The 24929-nt window shown below is 49.5% G+C and overlaps 1 protein-coding gene and 1 long non-coding RNA gene across 17 annotated transcripts in view; one reads left to right on the forward strand and one right to left on the reverse strand.

Annotated features, from left to right (window-relative positions):
- Positions 1-19147, reverse strand: part of LOC121111528 — a 53604-nt gene extending 34457 nt beyond the window's left edge. For all 11 annotated transcript variants that reach the window (XR_006930967.1, XR_006930965.1, XR_006930966.1 and 8 more), the window contains exons 1-3: positions 18957-19147; positions 17670-17843; positions 14116-17489 (exon numbers count right to left, since the gene is read on the reverse strand). This is a non-coding gene — a long non-coding RNA (uncharacterized LOC121111528). The remainder of the gene's footprint in view (positions 1-14115; positions 17490-17669; positions 17844-18956) is intronic.
- LOC107054133 (SLIT and NTRK-like protein 3) overlaps positions 1-20944 on the forward strand; it is an 80315-nt gene extending 59371 nt beyond the window's left edge. Inside the window, exons 13-17 of one of the 6 annotated variants that reach the window (XM_040706113.2) lie at positions 711-2147; positions 4806-5014; positions 13460-13733; positions 15964-16149; positions 17010-20944. In XM_040706113.2, the coding sequence (XP_040562047.1) occupies positions 17028-19892 (2865 nt within the window). In that variant the 5' untranslated portion in view covers positions 711-2147; positions 4806-5014; positions 13460-13733; positions 15964-16149; positions 17010-17027 and the 3' untranslated portion in view covers positions 19893-20944. Of the gene's footprint in view, positions 1-710; positions 2148-4805; positions 5015-9222; positions 10655-12650; positions 12875-13459; positions 13734-14192; positions 14246-14781; positions 15217-15963; positions 16150-17009 lie in introns of those variants that run through there. The other 5 variants (XR_006930963.1, XR_006930962.1, XM_040706115.2 and 2 more) reach the window with 5 other exon arrangements.
- The last annotated feature ends 3985 nt before the right edge of the window (positions 20945-24929 follow it).

The raw sequence follows: 24929 nt of genomic DNA on the forward strand, positions 1-24929 counted from the left end.
AATCCCTAGGATGAGTTAGAATGTTTTCCTCCTTTGAGAAAACAATATTAAGGTATTTAGATGTATTAAAATCTACCCAGAAGACAGGCTTTGAGGAAAACTGATCATGTAATAAAAATAACTGACTAAGTTTTGCAGCAATCACAGTCGGATCTAACTCATTGAAGATTATTCTGAAGAATCATAGAATCACAGAATGGCTTGGGTTGGAAGGGACCTTTCCAATTGTTAAATTTTGACCACAATCTACATTCAGTGTAAACCAGTCTCTGGGCAGGCTGGTCTGGTGGTTGGCAACCCTGCACATAGCAAGGTGGTTGAAAGTGGATGATCATTGTGGTCCTTTTTAATCCAGGCCATTCTATGATTCTATGATGAACAAACTGAAATTGTATAACTGCCATGTAAAAATGAAAGTATTGTTTCATTAGGAAAAAAAAAATAATTCAGTCTCATTCTAAACTGTGACACAATTTCAACATCTGTCCAAAGCATGTGTGGGAAAAGCCATTTTCCATGGATTAAAATGTTTTAGTTTAGCTTCCTTCTATTTTTTTTAATACCATCAGAACATATATAATGCAACCCTAATCTGTTAGAAACTCAAAATGAAAGTTGTTTCAAAAAGTAAATGTTAAAAAATATTAGAAATTCTTTTTATGTAATGCAACACTTTAACCTCTTTTTTTTTTTCCTAAATGAAATGGTAGTGAAATTGATGAGAACTTGATGCAACACCAAGCACTTTTATCAGAATTTCAATGGAAATTCCAAGCAAAGCAGGTTGGATGACAAGCACATGAACACCGACCTTGGGAAGAGCAACTGTGAGTGTGGGGAAGCTTTTAACACAGAAAAGAACTGTGGAAAAATGAAGATAGGTAGCAAAAACTGGATTCATGGTGGCCTTCCCATTGATAGGAATTTCTCTGCATGAGGATGCCCTAGGATGCATGCTGGCAGCTCAGTGCAACACACGGCAGGGGTGTGCACCGCAGGACATTTCCCCATGCAAGTCTGTTCTGGAAGGGCAATATTTCACCTGAGAGAACAGGCTAAGAGAACATGCACTTTGCAAGTGCAAAAAGAAGCGTAAGACCCTCTAAATGTCTGGCCCCAGGCAATCTGTTTCCTTTCACAGGACCGCTCTTGAAGCAGATCTGCAAGGACTTATCGCTTCCATCTGCGCCACAGAGACAAGGGCACCGTTCTCACCCCAGTTCCACACAGACATCCCAGAATTGCCGACAGCCGCTGCGGCCCCATAGCAAAATATTCCTGCATGTCTCAGCAAGCTTTCCAAGCTGTGCACGCGGGGACGTGCAGCCACACACACGCCCTGTGCAGGTGGCTCCTGGGAACCCAACCGTGAGCTCTCCTTGTTGGGAAATGGAGAACCTTCCTCCATTTCAGCAGCTCCTCTACCAAATTGCACCCCCCAAAATACAGCTGGGAGATACACGCATATTCAGTTCTGGGGCCTCCAACGCAAGAAGGTTATGGAGCTGTTGGAGAGGGCTCAGAGGAGGGCCACAAAGATGATCAGAGAGCTGGAGCACCTTCCCTATGGGGACAGGCTAAGAGAGCTGGGGCTCTTCAGCCTGGAGAAGAGAAGGCTCCAGGGGGACTTTATAGCGGCCTTCCAGGACCTGAAGAGGGCCTACAGGAAAGATGGGGAGGGACTTTTTATAAGGGCAGGTAGTGACAGGATGAGTGGAAACAGTTTTAAACTGGAAGTGGGTAGATTGAGGCTGGATATCAGGATGAAATTCTTTACTGTGAGGGTGGTAAGACACAGGAACAGGTTGCCCAGTGAAGCTGTGGATGACCCCTCCCCAGAGGTGTTCAAGCCCAGGTTGGATGGGGCTGTGAGCAACCTAGTCTAGAGGGAGGTGTTCCTGCCTATAGCAGGAGAGTTGAAACTAGATGATCTTAAATGTCTCTTCCAACCCCAAACTGTTCTGTGATTCTCTCCAGATGCATGTTGGTGGTAGGACATAAGTGCTGCACAGCCCCTTCCAGGAGCACCTGGAGATGCTTCCAGAAGACTCTGCCTGGACACAGTGTGCTGCTTGACCACATCTGCCTGTTGTAAAGCGAAGTACCTAAAGCAAGCCAAATTCATGGAAGGCGAAGCACTTATTTAGGTAAGGAGGCACAAACACTGTGTTTGGTTGCTTGTTAAGTTAACTTCACTTATGTGATTCTAAGATTTTTACCTAAACTATTGGTACTTTTAAATTCTACCACAACAAATGAGAATATTCCTCTACCTTCACTTTGATTTTTTTTATCTTATACAATCAATATATATGTTTGATCGATATAAAAACAAATATTTGAGTGTAGGAAATACATGGTTTGCTCCTTGAAATACATGGTTTGCTCCTTATAGCGTTTCAGTGCATGATTACTTTTATGTTCATGTCACTGTGCTGAAGACAAAGCATGGAAGCAGCAGAAGCAAAGGTGCACTGTTACCACAACCCTGCCTCACCATCTCTGGGCTGACATGACAGCTTTAATCAGGCTCCTTTCAGGCTGTGCTTTGGCAGTAGAGGTATTGATAAGACTGTGCAATAGGAGAGCAGTCTCAGTGATCTGTCTTATGAAAATTATAGGCTTTTGTTCTTCCTGTTAGCAATAGTAGGTGTCTGTCTATCATTCGTTAATCAGTCCTTGATGGATACTAGAGTGGAAAGAAGGAAGGCACAGATTTCACAGCTAAGCAGAAATGTGGGGAAAGAAGAGTAGCTGCAGCCTTCTGGGTACACTGTGTGCTCTCACAGAGATGGGAGGGGAATGTAGGGCAAACCGTCTGCAGGAGCCGTGGATCTCAGCCCTGCAGGTACCTTCCAGGTTACTTTTTCTAAATTTCCTCCTATCTGTGCAAACCACAGCTTATATAACGCAGTGTGAGGTACTTCCATTGCAGAACAGTGAAGTCCCACATCTCCAAAAAAAAAACCAAAAAACCCCAAAACCCAAAAAAACAAAACCAACAACAACAAAAAACCCCAACAAACAGGGATTTGGCTTTGCAAAATAAATTGCTCAGGTTCTGGTGAGAATAAAATCCAGCTGGCTCCAATGGAGTACGGTGCTGACCAATGTAGCCTGGGCTGAAGCCTCACTTCTACCCCAGTTCAGGGAAGATAAGGACACTGCACTAAGCCTTAGCAATTACTAGAGTGCACAGATGTTGGACACAAACTAGTACAATATCCTTAGGGAGTAAAATTGTAATTTTATGACCTATAAACCACAAAAAGAAGCAAAATCAGAGCCAATCACAGATGAAGATGCTGGAGTGCCCTGCTAAGCCCCCAGCTTAATGTGCTGTATGCATATTCCGAACCAGTAGACTAAATTTAGCATCCCTGCCAAAATGACAGCAATGAGAGTGGGAACGTGTCCCCTGGTGCTGGTACCATCACGTTTGGCACCGTTATGCTCACACAACCCATTGGTTGTTCTGCCCAGGGCTCGTGCTGAGAACAGGGCACGGTGTGCTGTGTCCAGCATCTCCCAGAGTACGTCAGGTTGTGAAGGATGGAAGGAAAAACCCCAGCAGCAACACTAGTGTTGCCTTGGGAATTTTTATGGTGACACTGGTAGTACTGAGAGTCCTACACTATGATGATTGGTTTACAATAAAAATTACTCTGAATGCTGGATCAGAAAAAAGATGGTTCAGTCCATCAAACTACTGTCAGCTGCAAATTAGGTTGCCCATCCCTAGGCAATGGGGAATATAATTGACTTTGTCCATTGCTGGTTTTATTTTTATCTCTTCTGTTAAAGTCAGACTTGTTCCTTGCTCACACTGGTGCAAGCAGAGAAAAAGCCATTGGTGCAGAAAGGCTCTTTCACTCTTAACACTGAGAATAAATGGGGCAAGTTAGCCCTTTTTTCTAAAATTAGCTAAGGAGTCTTTGGGAAACTGCCTTCTCTTGGATCAAGGTTACCTTAGTGGAAGAAAGAAAGAACAAATGGAGAATTTAGCAAAGGGGCTGCTAGGAGGAGCCTTACACTGAGACAACCCTTCCACCACCAGCAGTCCATGCTCTGGTTTGGTCCCTAGGGTTACATGGGAGGTGGAAATCTTTTCTGGGCCTGCGTGACTCACATTCACTTTAAAACCTGCTATAGTTTGCTGAACACAGGGTAGAAATGTACACATCTGATGCTTTCCTTCCTTCACCAGGACTGATCATTTTGACACTGTCAGTTGTAAGACAATTTTTTTGCAGTGTGATGTCTTCTATCACTGTGCATAGAATATATGTGTTCTATGATAACACAAAATGAGGTTCTGAAGTAGTGTTGGACTGAGACATCATGGGCTTTCTAGGCTTTCCTGGGAGCCTGTGAGCAACCTGAAGCCAATGGCATGCCCAAATGGTCAGGGTGTGCTGCTCTTGTTGCCAGAGCTGCAATGGAAGCAGTCTCTCCCCATCATGTTGATGGACAACTGTCAGACAGTCAGCTGTCTCCTTCAAATTCATTTATGTTAGTATTCAGCTGTCTATAAACTCCAAATATCTCTCTCTCTCTTATTCCTTGTGCACAGATTAGAAAACTATGCCCTTCCCTGGATAGCAGAATGTTCTTAACACATTCCCCTGACACTGCAGGGTGTGGTGAGACTCAGAAAAGGAGAAAATCCACTGAAAAACAAGTTAATATAGTTGATTAAGTAGGAGCGGGGAGCAAAATCTGTCATCTTAGCCTACCTGCCATCTTAACCTGGAGAATTTGCTGCTCTCCTCACTTGACTTTCTCTTTTTCTCATCTAACATTAGTGCAATTTAGCAGTCACCTGTGCACCTGGGAAATCTGCTTGGTGCTAAAGGTTTGCCTGAGCCCTGGTTCTGTGAGGATAAATGAGAACGTGTGTTGGGCAAGAGCAGCAGGAGGCAGCCAGATCTGCACTGAGCTAACCTCATCCCACCCAGTATGCAAGAAATGTATCTGTGAAGAACTACTCGTACAACTGTGTTCATCAGCAAAGGTCAGTAATATAGGGGAAAGACTGGGGACCTATAAGGATTTATTGTGCCCCTACTCCTGTCCTGTTTGCTCCATCTTTGCATGTGTGCATGGGTGGCAGGGAGGATGCCTCAGCGCTGCAACAGCCAGGAGCTTCAACCTGAAGCTCCAAGCAAAAGACAGGAGGGGGAAAAAAGTCCAGAAACAAGGATGTAATGACGATAGAGGCTGACTGAGAAATAGCGCGGGTTTACTTGTTTATTATAGCACTACGATTATTGTTACGACTATTATTAATGCCACTGCTGTGGTTGCGATCGTGGTAATTACGATGGGTCCCTGGAGGTGCCGCTGCCGCGGCTGCGCGGTCGGAGCGCGCCCCCTGGGGGACCCGCGGGGACGCGCACTGCCATCGCCGTGCGGTGTGGGGGACGCGCCCGGCAACCTTTGGTTGGTGCCCCCCAGCCCCAGGTGCCCGCATTCAAAGGGTTTTCATTGCTATCCCGGCTTTATTCTCCTGGAAAGAAAGCAAATAAATAAAACAATTCCGGCGTCGGTAAATCCTCGCCCCATTTATTCTCAGCTGATAGCCAAATAAAATGAAGAAATAAAAAGGGGACGCTCAGCCTGAGGGTACTGTGTGTCCACAGTGCTCGAGTTGGGTTGGAGAACCCAGAGCATCAGTGTCCCCCGAAGCTGGCTAAGCAGCTTGCCCTGAAACACATGGATCAGCTGTAGAATGGCAGGAGGCAAAAGGTTAATTGCTACTGTAGAAATAAATGTATGCTTTTGTAAAGTTCTCTTTCCCTACACCTGGGCTGTGCTGTACAGGACTTTACTCAGTTTGAAGAATTCTATCACAAGGTTTGAAACATCTCCCCTCTGCTCTAAATTGCAACATGAAAATCAAAGCAAATCCTTTTACCTTTCTCTTTAATTGAATGCAGCTGCCTCCTTCTACAATGCCTCGCAGTCACTTACAGATATGCAAAGAATGGGGCAAAAATGTTGCCAACTCCATCTGCACTGCACACCAGAAACTCGGTGTATGTGTGCTTGTAGGTTTTAAGCAGTTCTGCTGTTCTGCTGCCTGCACGTTTTAACACAGTGTAATGCTATATTTCAGTGTTAATAAAAAAATAGGACCTGCGTGGTCAGGGGTAACTCTGAGGTGTCAGCAATGCAGCCCAGCAGCAAAATTGTTCTAGCAGGGAGACACCAGGGTCTTGTCCACCCCGTGTTGGACCTGGGAAAGCCCTGAAGTCTGGGAGCCTGCATAGCAGCTCTGCAAGGCTGGCCCCAAACTGCTTCAGGACAATTGGATTCCCCCCAACAAAACAACAGCAACCTCTTCAGTGGCCCAAATTAACATCACACCCTGAGCAGCTTAACTGAAGGATGTAATAACACCATCTTTAAACAATTCGACAAGCAAGAAGGCAAAGAGAAGGCTTTGTGCTGAGATGCAAACAGAATCCCTGGGCTGGAGGCTCTCCTGGCTTGGCGGTATGGGATGCACCTTTACCGCTAGTTAGGTGATAATTTGGGGCCTTCTGTAGTGAGATCCCAAAGGTTGGATCTTCTTCCCTAGCTTATTCTAGGGAAAAAAACAGGCACAAAAACATGAAAACCGCCTGTTCAAATTAATAACTCAGCAATGTCATGAATTCATCACGCACTGCTGGGCTTGGAGTATGAAGAGCAACAACCAGAGGTGCGTTCACACACATTGGCCACCAGCCTGAAACTTCCTGTCTATAATATTATGCTCGTGCAGTATCCGACACGGAGGGGAATCATTGGCACTCCCACAGTGCAAATTAGTATTATTAATCCTTATGTGAGACGACTTCCACAGGCACTGTGACCTCTGTGGGAAAGTGCAGCAGCTTGCTGGGTGGAGAACACACTTGCTGTGAACCTATTTCCAGTGTGTTTTGTTTTGTTTTCTAAGAGGGTTAACACAGTAGAACATAATTAGCCTTGTATTTTCATGGGCTTGTTGTGTTTTTAGCAGGTTGTATTAATGTCACCTTGGTCACAGCCCTTGCAGTGGTGCTCAGGGCTGTTCCTCTGCATGGAGGGGAGGATGGCTCAGACAGCACTGCTATGAGAGCGCATTTGGTTTATAACAGCTTGATTGCTGCTGACCACCTGGAGGACAGGTGTGACACATATTTATGGGCCCGATTTTAAACCTGTATGCGTTCATTTCATTTCTGATTCCCTTCCATGTTTTACATTGACAGTCCCGTAGTGGTGTTCTGGCCATAAACCTTTCCCAGTGGGATGTGCAGCTCATTACGTGGTGTGCAGGCACTGCAAGCCCCACAGGCTGATGAACTACGCACAAATTATTCATTGGATTTTAAGCCTAGTTAAATCAACAGCTAAAAGGAAGCTCCTCGCCTTCTTTGAAACTGCTGCTGTTTAAGCTACCAAAGTGGCTGGGAGATGCTGCGTAGTATGGTTATGGATTTTATATTACGACACAGTTCTGTCCTTCCTATGAGCAAAGATTTGTGTCTATATTCAGGAATAACAATTCTTAGTGCTGTTTGTAGGTGTTATCATAGCGAGATTTTTTCCTAAAATTCCAGCTTCAGGATGGTGACCACCTGAGAAGATGCTGCTGGTGCCTAGATCACCAACTGAAGGTAGATAGATGGTGCAGGAAGACAGAAAAGAAATGGAAAATCAAATCCCTAAACACACAAACCTTGATAGGACAAGGGAGAATGGTTTTAAACTGAGACAGGGGAGGTTTAGGCTGGATTTTAGGAGGAATTTTTCCACACAGAGGGTGGTGACGCACTGAACAGGTTGCCCAAGGAGGCTGTGGGTGCCCCATCCCTGCAGGCATTCAAGGCCAGGCTGGATGTGGCTCTGGACAGCCTGGTCTCGTGATTGGCGACCCTGCACATAGCAGGGGGGTTGAAAATCAATGATCATTTTGGTTCTTTTCAACCCAGGCCATTCTATGTTTCTATGAAATGTTGAAGAGAGATAAAACCATCCAAGGATGTAGGTATGAATGAGTTTCTTTTGAGTACTCATACAGAAATAAATAAATAGATATACATAAATAGGCTTCCAAGATTGCCGTTTGAGCCAATTTTCATGAGTTTGGAACATGGATATATGGTGCTACGTATATGGTTTATCTATGCACATCCTGATGACCTAGAAACCATCAGTCCTTTCATGTTCATTTTTTATGCTGTTGTTTCTACCAGGATCTAATCACAAAATTATTTTTTATTATATTCCTTTACTGTATTCACTGAGTATGGAAATATATACATTAAGGATCACAGTGTAGAATCATAAATGGTTTGTCGCTCCATGTGAACCACCACAGAAGTGTGGGTCTGGGGCCCATCCCATGTTCTGATGCTCCTGGCACTGCCACCTCTCTGCAAACCTCTAATGCCAGTGGCTCTGCCACCCCAATGTCAGCTTCTGCCATCCTTGCCATCAGAAACCTTTCTCCTAATATTTGAAATGAAGCTTTCTATCTACAAATTAAGACCAATTTCTTGTACTCTCTCTGATGCTGCTCATAGAGAACAAAGTACTCCCTTTATTTTTCATATATAATTCAGAAGTATCATCATGCTCCTTCCACTCTTGTGTTTGGAACATTCCTAATTTGCTCCTTCCTCATAGGTCAGGCTTTCTTGACCTGTGATCCTTCTCGTATATCTACATTTAATGACTGTCTGGAAGTAGTGATCAAAAAGGTTGGTTCCCTGTTCCTTGAGAAAGAAATTCAGTGTTAGATAAAAGGTTAAATGGAGGAAGACCTATTGTGGTGTGAATATTTACCTAATTTTGTTTTCTCTTGTACAACATAATACTGCTTTAATTGGGATATGGAAATGGAGGACTACTGCACATAAGGGATAGCCACACTATTCCACTTGGATGCCTGTTTCCATTGCAAAAATTCCATTTCCAGAAAAGCAGCAGCATCCTTCCCTAGGATGGGAATGCTGGACAACGTCCTCCCAGCAGTCATCTTGGAGCCAAGGGCTGAGCAGCAATCAGGGTACTTCTGCTGGTTCCGTCTCTCTCAATTTAATAACATCAGTATGATAAAAATAATATTTTAAGAGCATGCTAATGTGTTAATGCATCCTGTGCTAGAAGCCCAAGTATTATGGCTCGTGGTTTTACATGTTAGAAAAGGTCCAAGCATTTAAGATCAGGCTCTTTCAATGTTTCTAGACTTACATTAGTGCACAGCTTCCATTACGCCTAACTGAAACCAAAGAGAGTCAGCTCGTCTTGGACTTCATAGCAGAGCCCAGTGAGGATGAAAGATCACCCCTTGTTAACAGCAAGGGGCTCATAGGAGACTGGTGTCAGCAGCAGCAAAAAGGAAGGAGAGCGAGGCGTGCAGGAGCAGAGCAGACATCCTTCTCACCATCTCTTCCACGACTGTTGAACTGCTTCCTCTAAGAGATTAAGATGACGACCTGTCCTGCTGTCTCCGGGCTGGGAGATAAGGTCTATCTCTGCATCCCAACTGTCCTCGCTGGGGAACTGCAAGGAGTGGTGCTGACAGGAGTGCAGCAAGGGAGGAGATGGGGAGAGCAGTGAGCAGCAAATGGAAAATTCTGGCACTGCGGGGCTGAGCGAGAGTGTCACTGCTGACATCACTAAAAGTAGGATCAAACCTGATCTAAAAAGCAATTTGGAATATGAGCTTTTCTTTCCAAATGAGCGGTAAGTGCCTTCCTTCACACGGAATCCGGTGCAGTAATAGTGGCTTCTATTACACTTTAAATTGATTGGCTTTATGGCCCAGAACTGGGGAATTGCCCTAGCCTGATCTCGGCGGGCTCATGTTTCTAATTCTGGCAACTCTAAATCCGGATGCCCTGAAAATCCGTGCTGTTGCTTACAGTGTGTGCTGTTATCTCCATTTTCATGTGTCCGGGCAAAATAAAGGAGCCGGGATGCACAGAAGATTGGCCAAAAGGTGAAAAGGAAACCAGGAAAGCAAGCTAGCGAGTGCAGAAGGAAAAGTTTACATGCAGAGTTCATCCATGTATAATCTTGAATGATTATTAGAGAATGGCTTGGGTTGGAAGGAACCTCCATGATCATCCACTTCCAACCCCATGCTATAGACTGGTTGCCAACTGCTAGACCAGGCTGTGCACAGTCCCAACCAGCCTGGCCATGAATGCCTCCTTTGTATTTGCATTATCCAAGACCTTTTGTATGAGAGCGAGGTAGCATCTCTGTGTCCTTCCATTGGGGTCTGAAGGACATGGATGGAGAGATGCAGACACCACCACGCTTCTGAGCCCACGTCAATCCTTTGCACGGCCTGTGTGCAGCCCCATTTAGGACATCAGAACCTGTATTTGTGCCACCAGGTTAAAAAATAGCCCCACTGAAAGGAAAAGCTTAACAAGGTGCAGCACATCGGCATGAAGGAAAGAGCAGCTGATGGGCTGCAGAGTGACTTGGAGGAGCTCCCACCCTGTGCTGGAGCAGAGCTCATAACTCCGGCTCACACGGAGGACGTGCCCTGGGGGAATTATTCTACCTTTGATCCGCACACGAAATCCCAGCTGCTGTCAGAGGAGCCGTGCATGCCTAACCACGGCTGTACATCATCCTAATAAAGGCCAAAGAGAAGCTCATATATAAATGGAGTGCAAAGTTTTTTGACACTGGCTCTAATAAATATCAGCACGCTTGGAAAAAAAATAATGTGGGCTTACGTGTCTGAGGTGGGAAAATAGCTATAGCCGTGCCTGATTGACTGGAAAGAAATATTTAAGGCCGTTGAATCATTAGATAAAAACTGATCTTGAAATGTCAGGATCTGGTGAGGATAACAGAACTGTCAATTTTGTCCATGAAAATCTCCCTTTTCTTTTGCCCACTTTTCTCTTTTATTTTTAATAACAATCCGTTGGAAATGCTGCACTCGTGGCTTGCTGGTATTTGCTGTTCTATTTTAATACTATCCAGTAGTTCTTTCATCCTTTTCTTTTAATATTTACTCATAGAATCAAATGCTGGGCAAAATTTATCTGCTGAAAAAAAATTCCCAAGAGTGAAAACCAATTACACGTACGTTGTTAGTGAGGGCATGGCTGGGGCTTCTGTCCAACCCAAGAGTCCTTCCATTGAGCTTACAGCAGCCCAGGACTTCGGCATTAGGAGTATGGTGTGAATGTTTTGCTCTGTGCAGCGTTGTTTCTTAACTTTGTGTAAAGATGAAATGCTGTATGCATCGGTTACACCGGGTATGGCCTTGGAAACATCAACTGCTATTCCACAGGATAACACGTAGCTGGTAATGAGGTGACTAATAGTAAAGACTGTGGCTGGGAGCAGCAGTTCAACATAAGAGGCTCTCCAGCCTGAAGGATTCCAGCTGGAAAAGGCCAGTTTAAAATTCTCACGTTTCCTCCACATTCAACAACTGCTTCTGCAGCTCAAATGATCCATCCTGGCTACTCCTATACGGCGTGTCACGTCCTTTGTGGAGAGAAGGAAGCCAGCCTTCAGCTGAGCAGCAAATTGTGGGCTGAGGGTGACCTGGGGCCTTCTGCAGCCCTTCTTGTATCGGGGACAGGGACAGAGCTTTGGCTGAGCCCAACCGCACAGCGGGTAGTGGAACCTTGTGCTGACAGTGGGGCACAGGACAGCTCTGGATGTGCCATAGCCCCTCTGGCCATAGAGCTGAGCCACTGGCATGATAGAGGGCATGGCTCCCCCAAAAAACTGGGACAGTGTGATGCAGATTTCAATGGAACTGTCACCCTCCAAACGAGGTCTGCAGGGAAATTCCACTGATTATTTTCTTCCTCCGTCTCTCTGTTTGATATATGAAGTAAGTAGGAGAGAGGGAAGAGGAGAAGCTAAGCCTCATAAGCTGCTCCACTGGCTGCTGTGGGTCTCCATTCTGATTTCCCACTGTCAGCGTTTTCAAAGACACCAACACTGCTCAATTTAAGCAACGCATAATACAAAGCCAAGAACTTCTTTTGACAGGTTGTCTTAGAAAAGAAAGAAAGAAAGAAAAGAGAAGGAGGATCTCAATTTTAACTACATTTATCTTAACACGCCAGACACATGGAAATCCCATGGGCACAAAAGAGGGGTCACCAGACATGGGACACGGAGCTGCCATGGGGCTCGGAGGCAGGAGTGCTGCCAGAGCCCAGGCCATGCCAGCATGAAGTCCTTATAACACACAGAGCCAGAACCTCCCAGTTTTAGCAAATACAGACAGCCAGAAAGCAGCTCTCATCTGTAATAATTACAACAGAGTTTCCCTTGTCCTTGCTCTATTTATTGCTTTTGCCCTTACCATGCATTGTCCGAGACAGAAGAGACTATTAACGATCAGAATATTTCTTTGTGGACAGGCAGAGCTTTGGTGGAAAACTCCCTCTTTCTCTCAAACATCGCCACTTCTATTAGAGGAGGAACGAGTTGGTTTACACTGCAGATTGAATGAGGCATTAAATGACTGCGTTGCAATGACTGCAGTGGGGGGAATGGTCGCCTCTGGTGGAATTGGAAAGCTGTAATGACACCTTCATAAAGGCACAATAACTGTTCAAGTATCCTTGTCTAATTTGTCACAAAAGTTGTCCAGGACTTTTCTCTCCTTTATTTTTCAGAGGGGGAAAAGGTGAATATCAGGAATTACAGCTGAGGCTGCACAGAGGCAGACAGGAGAGTACCTGCCGGCCTCGCTCCCAAATCTTCACCAACTTCACAGCTCCACGATGGCTTTTTGCAAGGAAACAGCTCGCTTGCCAATTATTATTATTAATAACTGAGTGACGTCCCATTCTCGGTTACATCAGTGCCATACCCTGAGCCAGAGATCCTGCCAAATCCACCCCCCCCCCCCCCCCCACCAGCAGGGCAGAGCCAAAGGCTGGGAGCTGCCGGGGGGGGAGGTGGAGGGTGGGGGCAGCGTGCGGGGAGCAACGGCCTGGGGCCATGTCTGGGTTTTGCCCGGGGGGAAATTGGGGGGCATAGGTACGAGGGGACATACCTGACATACACAGGGTTTCCAGCACGGCCAGCTCACACCTCCTCCCTCTGCACGCCCGCAGGTGACAGCAGGGGAGGTGATGCCCCCCCCGGCAGCCGAGCGCCGGACGGGGGCGGTGGGAGCGGAGCCGGAACGCAGAGAGGCACCCCCTGCCCCGCTGCCCGCATTTCTCCACCCAAAGCTCCCAAATTCGGAGGCAGCCGCTCTGCCGGGGGGAAAGGACGGGCGCCGCTCGGGGGCGTTGGGGAAAGTTGCGCTCCGGGGAAGCGGCGGTGCAAGGTCAGGGCGGGCGGTGTAGCCCCTCCGGTCCCCGAAAACGGGGGGTGAAGAGGTCGCTTCTCACAGCCGGCTGAGAAGGACCAAACCTCTGCGATTCGCCCATTTTCCCCGCCCCATTCCCCCCTCTTTTTCTTTTTTTCTTTAAAGGGGAGCCAGGTGCACGCTGCCTGCCGGTACCCCACGTCGCTCCCGCCTCACCCAAACGAATGATGCAGCACTTTAATTAGGAGGGAGCGCCGCGTCCATATTGCACCGGCGAAGGAGAGCGGCGGAGCCTGGCAAACATGGTGCCCGGCCGCGAGCGCGGAAGCTGCGCCCCTGTCCGCGGAGAGCGCGGCGGGGCGGCGGGAGGACCCCCGGGCGCTCCCCGCAGCCTCTGCAGCTCCGCCCGACAACTTCGCGATGCCGAACCGCGGGTGCAGTTAAGTGTTCTCCCGGCCGAGCACTGGGGGAGTTTTTGGGTTCAGGGGATGGGCGCGGGGTACGCGGAGCCGCGTGAGCCCGGGATGGGCGTGCGCGGGTGCGGGAGGTGGGGATGCGCGGGGCAGCGGGGATGCGGGAGGCATCGGGGACAGAAGGGACATCAGGGATACAGGGGACATCGGGTGCCGCGTCCCTGACCTGACCTATCTCGGAAGGAACCCGCGGGTGCCACCCAGGGGAGGCACAGCCCGCGGTTCCTTCCGCGCATCGCGCGACTTTCGGCTCCGAGCGGACCCGCGCAAGCCTCCCGCTGCGCTCCGCTCCCCTCCGCGGATCCTCCGCGGGCCGCGCCCCCCCTCCCCGCCCCGCAGCCCCGTTACCTGCCTGCGGTTCCCCGGGGCGGCCAGGTGCCGGCCCCTTCGCCTCCGCGCAAACTCCGCGCATGGGAACGCGCCCCGTCTTGCACCGAGAGGAAGGATGCGAGAGGTGCCGCGTGTCCTCCGCCGCCAGGTTTTGGGCTTTGCTTCCTCGGAGGGAGGGAGGAAGGGAGGCTGCTGGGTCCTGGAGAAGCTGCGGGGCCGGACGCAGCGGGACGGGCAGCAGCGCGGGGAGCAGCGGGCGCTGCGCGGAGAGCGGAGCGGGGCGGAGCGGCCGAGCCGGGACAGCTCTGCCTTCCCCGCCGCATCCCCGCAGTCAGGACATCTCTGATTTTCGTCAGAGTTGGATTTTTATTTTTATTGTTATTTAAAAGAGAAGGGGTTGCCAATTGTGACCCATTCCAGCGGCTTTTTCCTCTCTGATTCTTCTTGCTCTTTTTTTTTCCTCCCCCATCTGCTCATTTCCCACTTCCTCTCCGCCAACCACCCCCCTCCTTCCCTCTTAAAAAAAAAAAAAAAAAAGGCAGAAAGGAAAAAAAAAAAATGTATAGTCAGGGCTTCCCAAATGCGCGCCCCCGACCTGGTGCCAAGCGCGCCCCCTCCATTTGTTCCCCTTCTTGAAGCTCATTTTCATGACGTGGAAAAGCCTGATCCAGGGCAGCGCCACGCACACACACACACACACACACACACACACACACACACGCACTGCACACACCGCACATACCCGGGAAGGAGCGCACCCGACACCGCCGCGCCCCGGCGCTCCCGCTCCGCGCTGCCCGGTGAAGGCGGCGGCTGAAGCCTGCAGCAGCCCCTCCGCTCCCTCCTCCATTGAGTGTGCCAAACAGCAGCTCTGCATCCTAAAGAAGATCATTGAGGGGCTCATTGCATTCCCAGCACGTCGCAGGCTCGGTTCTTTTTTTTTTTTTTTTTTTTTTTTCCCTTTTGCCTCAGCTTCAGCAGGAGTGGAGAGAGGGAGAGAGGCAGAGGGAGAGGCTGAGGGAACAGCAAGCTTTAAACTCGGGCTTTTTCCCCCCCTCTTTCCCCCCCCCCCCTTTTTTTTTTTCTGTAACGATGTGCTAAAATCTCTCCTGCAGACCGGTAAGTACGGCTTTCTGGATCCTTTTGTTTCCGCGTAGGGTCAGAGACATCCCCTGTCCCCAAAAGGAGATATAATAACCCTCTTTATTATATTATTATTATTATTATATTAATTTTATTACAGAGGAGAAAGAACTTAAGTGGCTAATATTTTGCAAAGGAGACAGAGAGACCGATGCTGCAATAGAGCTCTCATCTCTCTCCCTTCTCCCCAATTAGATGCTGGCTTTAATTGCAGAGGGTATTTCTCTTTTCATGCTTCCGACCATCTCTTTCCCACAGGGGAGGGCTTCATTTGCAAGTTGATCCGAAGGATTTCTTCTCCTTTGGCATTTCTCTCCCCTAAACGCATCTTTCTGCTCTTAAGTTTGGGGACGGGGAGGGGGGGGCGGGGGGGCAAAACGTTCCAGTTCTCACGCGTGGAAGGCAAAAAGGACCTTTTCTGTTGGGAGATTAAGACTAAAAGCAATGATCGCTCCGAATAATTCCAATGGGATTTCAGGGATTCAAGGAAGGCTGCATCACTGCCGCTATTCTCGCCGCCCTTAGCGTTGCTCTGTGCCCATACGTTTAAAATATCGGGTGGAAGGATGGGGGAAACCGTATGTTGAAGGAGCTGCATCTCATTAGTACAGTATTATTTTCATCTGATTGGAGAAGAACGGTGCCTTCATTTGGAAGCGCATATAGTAGGATAGATAATTTACCGGCTGGTAAGTGCCAAGGCATTTTCTCTTCCACTTTCAGCTTTCTAACCGGGTCTCCTGCTTGGTGCTGGGGCACAGAACAGCCTACCCCGAGGCAGGCTGAGCGCTCCATCCTGGCTGCCTCCGAGCTGTCACTTCCCCTTAGATCTGCTGATCGCATGGGCATGTGCTTTAGCAAGATTAATCATCTCTAAACGCTCTAATCAGCTAAAATGACTAATATGTGGTATGTATCTATCTGATAATTTACCAGCTGCAATAATTTTGTGGTTGTGTTTGGACGGGGAATGTTTTCCTTTAGATCAGGGTTCTTAACCATTTGCTGCTTTAAAGACATTGTGGGGGTGCCGGAAGGGAAGCGTTCTGGCAGGGACATCAGCAAACCTCACATTCCTCCCAACTCACCTACAGAATGCACGGAGCTGGCAGGGAGAGAGATTGAAGGGCTGGAATTCGGTAACTTTGGGAGTTTGCATGGATGAGAATCATAGAATGGCCTGGGTTGAAAAGGACCACAATACTCATCTAGTTTCAACCCCCTGCTATGTGCAGGGTCGCCAACCAGCAGACCAGGCTGCCCAGAGCCACATCCAGCCTGGCCTTGAATGCCTCCAGGGATGGGGCATCCACAACCTCCTTGGGCAACTTGAGAGCTGTAGTGCGACAGCAGAGAATCCCACCGATGAGATATCTCTGTATCCATGCGGGCGATATGATGGCTCTAAGCCTCGCAAACAAGTAGCAACGATGTGTGGTTGTGAACGCCGGTGCCGTGGTGGAACACATGCAGAGACGCAACACGTCCTGCTGTGTGCTCGTGTTGCTGTAGGGTCTGCATGTGCTCTCCTCGTTATATAGGTGGCACTTCCCGGGGGGCGGAGGGAGGCTGATATCGCGTGATTAAACCTCTAACATCTCTTAGGTATAAATCAGGGCAAGGCTCGCGCATCCGACACCCTTAGAGCGTGTTGTGAACATCCAGCCAAGCATTGCTGAACTTTGCAGGAGCCTGGCAGGTAGGGGCTCAGTGCACGGAGCGGGGCAGGACAGGGATACTGAAAATCTGCATTTTGTTTCCCATTGCAGTTTTGTAAACGTCAACAAATGATGAAACCTTCCTCGGCAGAGACGCTTCACAGAGGAAGGATGTGGTGGATAATTCTTCTAAGCACAATTGCTCTAGCATGGACTACACCCATTCCCTTGATAGAGGACTCGGAGGAACTGGATGAGCCTTGCTTTGATCCATGCTACTGTGAAGTGAAGGAGAGCCTTTTCCATATACATTGCGACAACAAGGGATTTATAAATATTAGTCAGATAACAGAGTCGTGGTCGAGACCTTTTAAACTTTATCTGCAGAGGAATTCCATGAGGAAATTGTACACCAACAGTTTTCTTCACTTAAACAACGCTGTGTCCATTAACCTTGGGAACAATGCACTGCAGGACATTCAGACGGGGGCTTTTAATGGGCTCCGGGTCCTGAAGAGGTTGTATTTGCACGAGAACAAATTGGACATTTTCAGAAACGACACTTTCCTGGGTTTGGAAAGTCTGGAATATCTGCAGGCAGATTACAATGTCATTAAGCGGATTGAAAGCGGGGCGTTTCGAAACCTAAGTAAATTGAGGGTCCTTATCCTAAATGACAATCTCATCCCCATGCTTCCCACCAACCTATTTAAGTCCGTGTCTTTAACCCACTTGGACTTGCGCGGGAACAGGTTGAAAGTGCTCTCGTACCGCGGGATGTTGGACCACATTGGCAGGAGCCTGATGGAGATTCAGCTGGAGGAGAACCCGTGGAACTGCACGTGTGAGATCGTGCAGCTGAAGAGCTGGCTGGAGCGCATCCCCTACACCGCCTTGGTGGGGGACATCACCTGCGAGACCCCCTTCCACTTCCACGGCAAGGACCTGCGGGAAATCAAGCGGAGCAAGCTGTGCCCCATGCTGTCCGACTCCGAGGTGGAAGCCAGCCTGGGCATCCCCCAGCTGTCCTCCAGCAAGGAGAATGCGTGGCCCACCAAGCCCTCCTCCATGCTGTCCTCCTTCCATTTCACCGCTTCCTCGGTTGAGTACAAAACGTCCAACAAGCAGCCCAAGCCCACCAAGCAGCCCCGGGCGCCCCGGCCGCCCCCGACGCCCCGCGGGCTGTACCCTGGGCCCAACCAGCCGCCCGTGGCCGCCTACCAGACCCGGCCCCCCATCCCCATCATCTGCCCCACAGGCTGCTCCTGCAGCCTGCACATCAACGACCTGGGCCTGACGGTCAACTGCAAGGAGCGGGGCTTCCACAACATCTCCGAGCTCCTGCCCAGGCCCCTGAACGCCAAGAAGCTGTACCTGAGCGGGAATTTGATACAGAAAATCTACCGCTCCGATTTCTGGAATTTTTCCTCTTTGGATCTCTTACATCTGGGCAACAACCGCATCTCCTACGTGCAGGACGGGGCTTTTATCAACCTGCCCAATCTCAAGAGCCTCTACCTGAACGGCAACGACATCGAGCGGCTCACCCCAGGCATGTTCCGGGGCCTGCAGAGCTTGCATTACCTGTACTTCGAGTACAACCTGATCAGGGAAATCCAGCCGGCGGCCTTCAGCCTCATGCCCAACTTGAAGCTGCTCTTCCTCAACGACAACCTGCTGCGCACTCTGCCCACCGACGCCTTCGCCGGCACCTCGCTGGCCCGGCTCAACCTCCGCAACAACCACTTCTTGGCGCTGCCGGTGGCCGGGGTGCTGGAGCACCTGCACGCCATCGTGCAGATCGACCTGAAGCTCAACCCCTGGGACTGCACCTGCGAGCTGGTGCCGCTCAAGCAGTGGCTGGAGGCCCTCAGCTCGGTCAGCGTGGTGGGCGAGGTGCTGTGCGCCAGTCCCGAGCGCTTGGCCCGCCGCGACCTCCGCGCCCTGGAGCTGGCCGCGCTCTGCCCCGCCGCCCTCCGCCCCGCCGCCGCCGCCGCCGCTTCGCCCCCCGCCGCCGCCGCCCCTCCGCCGCCCGCCGCCACCGGCGCCGCCGCCTACGAGCTGCCCCCGCCCGGCGCCGCCGTGCCGCTCTCCGTCCTCATCCTCAGCCTCCTCGTCCTCTTCTTCTCCGCCGTGCTGGTGGCCGCCGGGCTCTTCGCCTTCGTGCTCCGCCGCCGCCGGCGGAAGCTGCCGTTCCGCGGCCCGCGGGCGGAGGCGGCCGACCTGGGCGGAGTGCCGCTGCGCTGCCCGCGGCTCTGCGAGGAGGGCGGCGGCGGTGGCGGCGGCGGCGGCGGCGGGGGCGGCGGAGGGGAGCGCTCCCCGGAGAAGGCGCCCCCGGCGGGCCACGTCTACGACTACATCCCGCACCCGGTGACCCAGATGTGCAACAACCCCATCTACAAGCCGCGGGAGGAGGAGGAGGAGGCGGCGGGGGGAGGCGGCGGCGGCGGCGTGGAGGCGGCCGAGCTGCTGCGGGGCGGCGGCGAGCGCTTCTCCCACGCTGCCGCCGCCGGAGCCGCGCAGGAGCCGGGCACCAACTACCGCACTTTGCTGGAGAAGGAGCAGGAGTGGAGCCTGGCCGTGTCCAGCTCGCAGCTCAACACCATCGTCGCCGTCCACCCCCAGCACCCCGCGGGCGGAGGGCTGGCGGTGGGCCCCGGAGCGCCCGGGGGGGCGGCGGCGGGGGGGTGCGGCGGCGGCGGCGGCGGCGGGGGGACCCCGCGGGACCGCGAGCGGCCGCCGTGCGCCGTGGGCTTCGTGGACTGCCTGTACGGCACCGTGCCCAAGCTGAAGGAACTGCACGTGCACCCCCCTGGCATGCAATACCCGGACCTGCAGCAGGACGCCAGGCTCAAGGAAACCCTTCTCTTCGCGGCCGGAAAGGGCTTCTCAGACCACCAAACCCCCACAAGCGAATACCTCGAGTTAAGGGCCAAACTCCAAACCAAGCCGGATTACCTCGAAGTCCTGGAGAAGACCACGTACCGGTTCTGAGCCGCCCCGCCGCCCGCCCGGCCCCGCCGCATGCGATCGAGGATCCAGCTGTGCTCCCCCCGCCAGATGTGCGGCGGGGGGGGGCCGTTCTCAGATCATTAATCGACGAAGTGCCTTCGCAGACTTTTGCCAGCAGATGTTAATCAATCATTATTTTTTTATACTGAAACTGAGACTTTGACTGTGCCATGTCTAAGGTATATTATTATTATTATTATTATTATCGGGGATCTTTGTATTGATCCTGATTAAGTAAATTCCATGTGTGTCTCTCTTTTTTTTTTTTTTTCCATTTTTTTCCCTTTTTCTTTTAATTTTTCTTTGCAGTGAACTCCCTCTATATTTTCCCTCGGAGGGGAGGGGGTTGAGGGGGAGGGAAGATGGCATTTTGTGGCTCGCTTCCTTCTTGCCCATCATGGCACAGATTCTGTACATTTATTCAAGCAAACAAACAAAAATTGCAAAGAAGCAAACGAGCGCAGTTTGCTGCATGCCTGGAAACTGCAAGAGGGAAGGGAGGGGAGGGTCTTGCTCGAATGTCTCACTCGTGTCTCTCTCCCTCCCTCGCACGCACACACACACACACACACACACACACCCGCACCACCACCCCGCCGCCCCCTACGGAATCCCCCCTCCCACCTCCCCCAGCGGTGCGGGGCCGCAACCTCGGGCTGTCCCCACGTGGCCCACCCACCCCTCGGGGATGCGCGGTGACGCTTCGTCGTGACGCCATGGTGTTTTTTTTTTGGAGGACATCCGCACTTTCCTACTAAAAGCAACACGCAAATATATAGAAAAAGGAGGAAAAAGAGAAAAAAAAAAAAAAAAGCTACTGGGCACCTGTCACTAACAGCTTTGTAGGAAGCACTTTTAATGTTTTTCTCTCATACACACATCCCTGCACACGCACACACCGAGGTACAACGATGTGCTCATATTTATTCTGTAATTTCAAGTGAATATAAATTGTAAAGGTAATGTTTAATCATTGTACAGTGATGCGTCTGGTATAGCTTTCCTAATAAAACGTTTTGAAAAAAAAAAAAAAACATGCACATATATATATATATATCTCCATATATATATATATATGTATATATAAGACTACAAAGCTTGAACCTTAAACTCCAGCTTCCCCCTATGAGATTTCCTTCTCCCACTTTAACCTCGAGAGCTATTTTATTAATAACGGTTCAATGCACTGTGATGTTAACAGAGAAAACCCTGTACAGCTTCTCTCGCCAAGATACCACCCGAGACTTCTTAAAGCCCGATTTACAATCTGTATTCCCACGATGCGCCGCGCTGATGGCAGTTCCCGTGTATTTAAAAATAGGCAGCGAATTTAAGCCCTCGTTCTCGAGAAGAGCTGCCTCTGCCTGCTGCTAAGCCGGGGGGGCATCGCTGCGGGTGCTCCTGCCGTTCGCATCGCAGTCAATGAAGGGGGATGGGAAAGGGACACCGTAACGCATTTCGATTTTGGAACAAAAAAAAAAACTCGGAGCGAGCTGGAAAAGGATGCCTAAAGCATCAGCCGCTCCGCGCTCAAAGCGGAGCCAGACCAAAGACGATGTAGGGTTGCCCCTGCTGGGGGAAGTCCCGGTCGGTATCTTGGCCCCGGCGGATCCGAGCCGGGCGGTGGCGGCGGGCGGCGGCTCCGCGCGGCCGCAAGGTGGCGCTCTAACACCGGCACTGCCTTCCGCTCAGCCGCTGCTGTCCGGCCCCGGTCCGATCCCGGCACCGCAGCTCCGGGAGCCTCTGAGCGGGATAGGGGGGGGAGCACGTTGGGGAGAGCCCGGAGCAAGGTGAGGTGCAGCCCTAAAGCCTGAATTCTGTAGAGTGCGATCGAATCTTATCTCTAAATATCTTTTGTCTTCATGGGGTAACGGTAGTTTATCCAGGTGAATTGCGATTGCTTTCCCCGCCCTGCGTTAAAATCGTATCTCCCCGAGGGCGTTTCATCTGGTTGGTGTTAGGGGGTTGAGGATCTCTGCCCTTTGGGGTTTCCAGCACAGCCTGGTGTCACCTCAGACCCAGCTGTCCCTCCTTTCTGTTGGGAGCAACTCTCTTCCACTCAGCACAACGCGTTTAATGGAGGTAAAACTGCGAGTGCCCCTATTTATGGCTTCAGTGAGTGTGCTTTTTGTCAGTCTGTCTTGGAGAAGCATCTGGGTGCGACAGAAGTCGTTTCCTGAGCCTTGGCAGCAGCCGTGTGTGCTTTGAGATGGAGGGACAGCTCCAAATGCCTGCAATTCAGCATTGGCTCCATGTCCTTGGTAAAAGAAAAGTAATAATAATTGCTATACATTCAAAGATCCCAGATCCCTCCATGGAGCTGAATGTGTTTTATAACTGCTGCGTTCAGCTCTAATGTGCCGGGGGGGGGGGGGTTAATGGGTTTTGTTGGTTGCTTTTTTTTTTCTGCGTGGTTGTTGGGTTGATTCTTTTTGTTTGTTTGTTTTTGATGCACAGTAGAAGAGCATGGACATGTTAAAAATAATAAACATCCAAGTGCAAAGGCCAGATCCTTCTTATGATAATCATTGTAATACGATAATCATAACCGCATTGATAAGGCGACATGCAAGGAGCACGTGGAGCTGTACAAATCAGGTTAAAGTACAACCCCTAGTGAGAGTGGTGCTGTATACATTTGGCAATGCCATCAGACCCCGAGTGTTCATACTTGTATCCAAATATAGCAAAGCCAGTTGCAAATAGTGTTTATATTTTAATTAAAATGCAGAAAGGCAAGAGAATTTCAGCGTAACTATAGGTAGCGATCTCACCCGTGGCTGGTGAGGAAATTTATTTATTCAGTGGAAATAAATTTGTTCTATGACAATGGAATTTTGTATTAAAAGAGATAATTTTTGGCTTACATTGAGTTATTTTTCTTTCCTCGTGTAGGAAGCTTCCTTTTCCTTGTGTGCTGGGGGCTCGCTGGAACCATTTGGGGATGGTTCCCTCTGGGAGTGTTGATAATATATAACTGTGATATCTGATGTATATTACGATGACTTCTATTTTGCTATTCCGTTGTGTCGAGCTGAGGTTGAGCGGGTGGTAGCATTGCTTCCCACTGCAGGAAACGAAAGTGGATCCATCATCTCTGATGTGTGACGGGTGAATATTTACATGCTGTGATTGGGTTGCTCCTAATTCACAGGGATTATCATCATTATCAGCAGTACTATTGGTAGCATTAATAATATTGGGAAGGAACCAAATAAAGTCAAATGATCCACCTTCACGTTGGAGATGTTTGATGGGATAGTGCTTGAAATAAATATCTCTATGTTTTAGCATGGTGTACGACAAGCAGGTGGTATCAGCTTCAGCAGGTCAGCGTGTGGTGGTGCTCAGAGCCGTGCTGTAAATCTGTTGCTGTGTTTGCTTTACTCACCCACCGATTGTATTGAAGTTCTTCCTACAGGTGGAGAGGACAGGAACCACCAGGTAAGTCCCAGTCCCAGCCTGTAATGGCTGTATGCAGGGAAATAGAGATGATAATCACAGTGCTCAGTGCTCTTTTGTGTTTCTTTGGTATTGGCATTGATGTAAGATGATATTTTGGCTGGCTCAGAAGATCTCTTTGTGACTTGAACTTTGCTGCGCGGGTCTTTGGCTGTACCAGCAGTGATGTTAGTTGTTGTGGTACGAACAGTCTGACTCCCACAATGCACACCGCCCCTTGGGGTCTGTTGTGGGATGCTGGGAAGCATACTGCCCTGGTCAGGGGAGTGTTGCAACTCTAAGGATTCTGTGATTGCAGTCATCATTTGCTCTGAGAGTCAGTGGGTTTGAGTGAGGCTGTGGTAACTCAGCATGTTGTCAGGGACCTTTCCAGATAAAAAAAAACCAACAACCTGCTTTTCATAGAATCATAGAATGGCCTGGGTTGAAAAGGACCACAGTGACCATGTAGTTCCAACCCCCCTGCTATGTGCAGGGTCGCCAACCACCAGACCAGGCTGCAAGTCATCTGTGTAAATGTAGTTTAAAGCAGCTATGGCCAACTTGTTCTCTGCTATAAACACAGGAACATGACAGAAAGGTCTCTACAGATTGTCAATATGCAATGGTCTCTATTTCTGGAAGGCTGATGTGTGCTAGCAGCAGCTCTTGAGTGCTGTGCTCCTTCTTTACTCAAGTACCTACTTCAAGTGAAGTTGAAGGGTTCACATGAACAGCGTGATAAATTGGCTCTGTCTACAGCAGAAGTGTTCACGTGAAGGGAGTGTGCAGAATCTGACTGTAAGTTTGGAAGTTCACTGATTATCTGCATTACTCAGCCTGAGAACATGGCTTTTGGCAGTCACACCAGCTATTTAGGTGTGAGCTCGTTCCAGAATTGCACTTCTTCCAATGGCATTTGCTCTTACAACACGGATACGCTCTGCTGTACATTGCATATTCCTCTGAACAAGGATTTTGTTCAAAATCTGACTTCCTCATATCTGAGAGTTTCACAATAAGTTTATGTGTGGGTTGTATAATTCAGCACAGTTGTTTCCATGCGAGAAATGCAGAGGAATTTCATCCTATATGTAGTTTCGTAACTTCTTCATACTAAAACCTAGCTCTTTGTGTGAAAAATAAATAATCTGTGATGGAAATACACATTCTTCCCCTCTTGATAAGAAAAACTGATTTATTCTCAATAATATATCTAAGTCCCAATTCAAAGCATGCTTGTGCTTGTGGAAGAAGGGGAATGAGTGTGGAAAAAAGCCCTATGTGAGCATGCAGCTGAGGTCTGATCGCTCTCCTGATGAAACCAGTGCTGGAATACATTGCAGCTCAGTTTTGGTCAACAGCCCCAAATGCAGAGGAAAGTCTAATCTAATCTCATCTAAAATCTAATCAGGTATCCTGAGTACTCCGTGTGACTGTTTCTGAATAACATGGAAAACAGCATAGGGAAAAACATGATACTGATTTAGTAACTGTCTCGATTGACCTCATTCATGAATTAACCAATTTTTAGCACTTTTTAGTATGAAAGAAAAGTACTTGCATGAAGGCAAATAT

The sequence above is a fragment of the Gallus gallus genome, chromosome 9 (genome assembly GCF_016699485.2).
Source record: "Gallus gallus isolate bGalGal1 chromosome 9, bGalGal1.mat.broiler.GRCg7b, whole genome shotgun sequence".
Classification (NCBI taxonomy): Eukaryota; Metazoa; Chordata; class Aves; order Galliformes; family Phasianidae; genus Gallus; species Gallus gallus.